The sequence below is a fragment of the Palaemon carinicauda genome, chromosome 23, assembly GCF_036898095.1.
Source record: "Palaemon carinicauda isolate YSFRI2023 chromosome 23, ASM3689809v2, whole genome shotgun sequence".
In the NCBI taxonomy this organism is placed as follows: Eukaryota; Metazoa; Arthropoda; class Malacostraca; order Decapoda; family Palaemonidae; genus Palaemon; species Palaemon carinicauda.
In genome coordinates, this window is record NC_090747.1 from 89,619,916 (window position 1) to 89,624,915 (window position 5,000).

A 5,000-nucleotide genomic window follows, 5' to 3' on the forward strand; every position below is an offset into this window, starting at 1 on the left:
GAGGCTGGGGAATGCACAAATTAAATTTAATTTGTGTTATAAAATGATCTACAGAAAATAATTTAACAGCACAGTTACAGTCGATGCGCGATACGAAGAGTAAAAGCTGACAGACCCATAAGAATGATGCACATTGCCAAACAGACTCCCTCATCTCCGACACAAACGTACTGCCAATTAGCATTTGCACCCACTTTGCCTCACGCATGCACTACCAATTACCTCCTGTATCTCATCAGAATTGTCTCATCCAGGTCACAGAGCTTTGGGAGGCATCTTTCCATACCCCAGTCCGCCGAATAGCGGAGATTGCCCTATATCTAGCGGAAACCAGTAAGTGGGATCAGTTATTGCGAGAGCCTCATGATTATGAAATGACATGGGGGTCTTCTTCATGAGTGTGACTTTAATGACAATGGTGATAATGCTAATAATGATGATGGTGATAATAATATTAATGAAAATGAGACTGATTAAATTGCTTTACATTGTGACATGTAAAAGACTATATGCATATTATTACGATAACAATAAACACGAAGATAATTTTTTATTCAGTAGGACGAATGCCCAAATCTGATGCCCATATCCCATCCCCTGCCAGTCGTGTACTTCGTGTGTTTTCACTTACACATTCATTGTACACCCTCATATAAACAAAAGAGTCGATGCTTTTGAAATGTAGCCTAGAGTATAATCGAGTGTCTTGCCAATGTTCCCTACGCGAAGTATCGCAAAAGCTTTGGGATGAGATCGAAAAGGGAGACCCTGCATTTGTTGTAGCGCTGTTCACAATTCCCTTTGAGTTTGCCATGCAATTCGGCCTCCATGTACGTTTCGTATTCCTCGCTATCCTTTGGGTCCTCTGGAAGGCTGGCAATTGAAGCTCTGCCGTTGAGAAATGAACAAAGTATATTAGTGTGTGTGAGTATGTGGATGTTTGAGTATGTAATATTTTCGGTTCTTAAATGCAGTATAAAGGAATATTTAGTTAAAATTGAGTATTCAATTGTGAAAGAGAGGGGTTTTCAAGGTCACCGGTCATTTATACTCGCTCTTAATGAAAGAATGTACATTAAACATTATGTTTATATATACAGTACCATACAAATTTATCGTAATGTATGAGAAAACATATAGGCTGCTTTGTTAAATACAAAGCAACTCTTAATGACAAAGACTTTAATGAACGACAAAGTAACACACATAAACCGCGATTGAAGAAGAACATCAGATATTCGTGTAATGCTCAACTTATATCACGAAAATTTCAAATATATTACAAAATATAAATAAGCAAGAGGAAAGGGCAACACCAGAGTGCAAAATCAGAAAGATTGTGTACTCAGGAGGTATTTTCAGATTATCGAGTGAAAAGTACTCACGTCAAAAATGTATTTATCATCTCTCCTATTATTCCCTGGTCAAACGGTATTTCTGCAATGTCGCAAATAGCTCGCAAAAGACAGTGACTCCCGTGGCCTCCAACCCTGGAAAATAGATTAATACATTAAGCCAACATCATAACTACTAATGCCATTGATATCTTGAAACAGCTTATTCTAAGTATCTGATAGTATGTGATAAAGTTCTTGATGTAACAGAAAAAAAGGTCTCGGGGATATTAGATAAACAGATAAAGCAACATAATTCTTTCCTGTAGGTGCCAAATTTAGTGTTAATAACTACATATAATTAGTGTTCATATACACAAATATATGTATGTGTACACACACACACACACACACATATATATATATATATATATATATATATATATATATATATATATATATATATATATATATATATATATATATATATATATATATATATATATATACACATACACACACACACACACACACACACATATATATATATATATATATATATATATATATATATATATATATATTTATATATATATACACATACACACACACACACACACATATATATATATATATATATATATATATATATATATATATATATATATATATATACTCATCCACTTTGTTACCTGTCTTGCTGTCTCAATGAAAACCATATCAAACCAAATCCTTGGTATCCTAAGTAATATTATCCTCAACAATCCCTACAGTCTACCCCACAAAACATTGTCAGTCACTTAATCACACTCATTTGTAAACATGTCAACTCAGCCTCTTTTCTTTCTTCAGTCTCTTAATCCTTTCACGTCTTGGATGACTCAGTGTTCTACTTTTAACTAATCTACAAAAATACTTACTCTATTGACCCAGGACTGAGGTCACATCGGATATTATCTCTCCATTTATATCTATAATTCTTATATTTTAATGTTCATTAACTTTTCTCTGTATTTTTATCTGCCTTAACTACCATATCAATCAACTTGCACTGTGAATGAATTGCAAAATAATTGATGCTTATAGATGATATTGCAGAGAAACTGTTGAAGCAGAAGTTGGAAGTCTGGGATTTGACTGTAAAATTGAGTAAGAGTGAGTTAATTAGGGAAACTGGAATATCAGGCTGAGTTATAAAGGGCAGTAAAGATGTTTGGAGAATTGAAGTGATTGATTCATCAAAGTCTGTAAGCATACATATGATGGATGATTGTAAAATTAGTAAAGAGCAGAGTCCAAGAATAGCTAATGCAAAAAAATGTAAAAGTATTTGAGCAAAAAATTGGACACACTTGAATTGTCTCTGTTAAGCAGGAATAGGGGATGTAGGCAACTACGTTTCTAAAAGCGAATTGTGAAGGTTGAATGCAAAGGAAAGAAAAAAATGCTGAAGTTTGACATGAAATGTTTGTCTAACACGTGTGATGTGAAACGAATCAAAAGTGTGAGAAATATGGGGATGTGTAGAAACGCTACAAAGATTACTGTTAGTGGAAAGATATGCAGAATTATTTTGAGGTGACTCGTTCATGTGGGAAGAATGGACAAGCGGATGACCTAGATTGAGTGAAAGATGTATTGAGAAGGAATGACTATGATATTAAGGACATGCAAGGTAAGGATAAATGTCATGGGGCGTGTAGGTGTGTTGGGGGCGGGGGTGTCTTTGATGTGCTGCCGATGAGTTTTTAAGGTAGTTGTAGGAAGCAACTTAGGTTGTGGAAGTTCTACTGCATATATGATTCATTTTTGATGCAGCATTTAAAGGATAATTGACAGTAGCTGACATGCTGTTCTTTCTCTAAATAAATTACACACACACACTCACACACACACACACACACACACACACATATATATATATATATATATATATATATATATATATATATATATATATATATATATATATGTATATATATATATATATATATACACACACACACATATGCACACAAAACGAGATTATGAAATGTAAAATGCCCCTTTCTCTAAAAAGAAGAGTTTTTAATCAGATGGCTCTACCAGTACAAACTTATGCATCCGAAACTTGGAACCTTACTAAAACTTAGAACATATATAAGATAGTTACAACCAAAAGAGCCATTGAAAGAATAATGATGGGATTAACGCTAATAGATAGAAAGAGAGCAACATGGATACAAGAGCAAACCCAAGTAGGGGATATTCTAGTAACGTGTAATGGACATGGATAAGACAATTAATGAGAATGACAGATAATAGAGGGATATTAGGAATAACACATTGGGTCCCTAGAGATTTAAAAAAAAAAACTATGGAAGGAAGAGAAAGCAATGGGTATAAACTGGCATAGAAAGACCATAAACAAACGCAAGTGGAAGGACATGTCTAAGGCCTTTGTTCTGCAATGGACTAGTACCAGATGATAAATAGTTTATATATATATATATATATATATATATATATATATATATATATATATATATACACATGTATATATATATGTATATATATATATATATATATATATATATATATATATATATATATATATATATATATATATATATATATATATATAATATATGCATACATTATTGACCTTCCTAGGAGATCAACTCCTACAAAGATATGCCATCAGTCAAGTTTATGAAGCCAATAATAAAATTATAGTTTCATCAAAATATATATTTACCTTTCAATAGCATCTTCGAGAGTTTTGTAGAGGACAGTTCTTTCCCTCTGAGGAGTTCCTTGTTGCCAGTTGGAAGGCGTGACGTCATTGTTGTAGTCATAAGAATTTTGATTGACATCTTCCGAGTTCATGTACTCCGGATTCTCGTCCAGGCGCCTGGCGACGGCTACCATGGGTGCCGGGAAGGGAAGTCTGTTGGCATACGCCAATTGCCATTTGGCCTTGTAGTCAGAGTAGGTGTCGAACGGGAAGTTGATGGACCATTTTAACTGTTCAAGGAAAATGAAGAAGAGGACGAATATTTGAATGAACGGATGGCGGTGTTGGATGCGTTCCTTAAGGCTTTTATTAATTGTAAAAAAGAATGCATAATAAGTTTCAAGAGCCCTTCATGTTTTTCACATGAGGCTTTATCACGAAGTTTTTGTGAATATATCACCCTTAACAGAAATAGAAAATTCATTATCAATGATAAATATAATTTCTTTTATGTGCTTTATTTGCATATTTTTGTATTGCATATTCCTACACCCACTCACAGAGACAAACGCTCTCTCTCTCTCTCTCTCTCTCTCTCTCTCTCTCTCTCTCTCTCTCTCTCTCTCTCTCTCTCTCTCTCTCTCTATATATATATATATATATATATATATGTGTGTGTGTGTGTGTGTGTGTGATGTTTGTTTATCAGTTGCAATGCATTTCCAAATACCCATAAAAAATCAGAAACTGAAGAATGAGATTCAAAAAATCACAGTTGAAGTTATTCGAGAGAAAAGAATAAAAGGAATAATAACCTGACAGTTAATGCAGTTATGTTAATAGCAATAAGAGCTGCTTATGGTGGGTGTTGCATGCATGATTCGTTCAACAGGAGCGGATTATACCAGATGACAGTTAAGTCAGTAATGACCCAATATGGATGGGGGTTA

General features: G+C 33.9%; 1 protein-coding gene across 1 annotated transcript in view; it reads right to left on the reverse strand.

Moving 5' to 3' along the window:
- LOC137616988 (uncharacterized) overlaps window positions 1-5,000 on the reverse strand; it is a 10,023-nt gene that overhangs the window by 256 nt on the left and 4,767 nt on the right. The window contains exons 2-4 of the mRNA XM_068346853.1: window positions 4,072-4,340; window positions 1,386-1,490; window positions 1-888 (exon numbers count right to left, since the gene is read on the reverse strand). The exon at window positions 1-888 is cut by the window's left edge and continues 256 nt beyond it. Coding sequence (XP_068202954.1) covers window positions 720-888; window positions 1,386-1,490; window positions 4,072-4,340 — 543 coding nt within the window. The 3' untranslated portion in view covers window positions 1-719. The remainder of the gene's footprint in view (window positions 889-1,385; window positions 1,491-4,071; window positions 4,341-5,000) is intronic.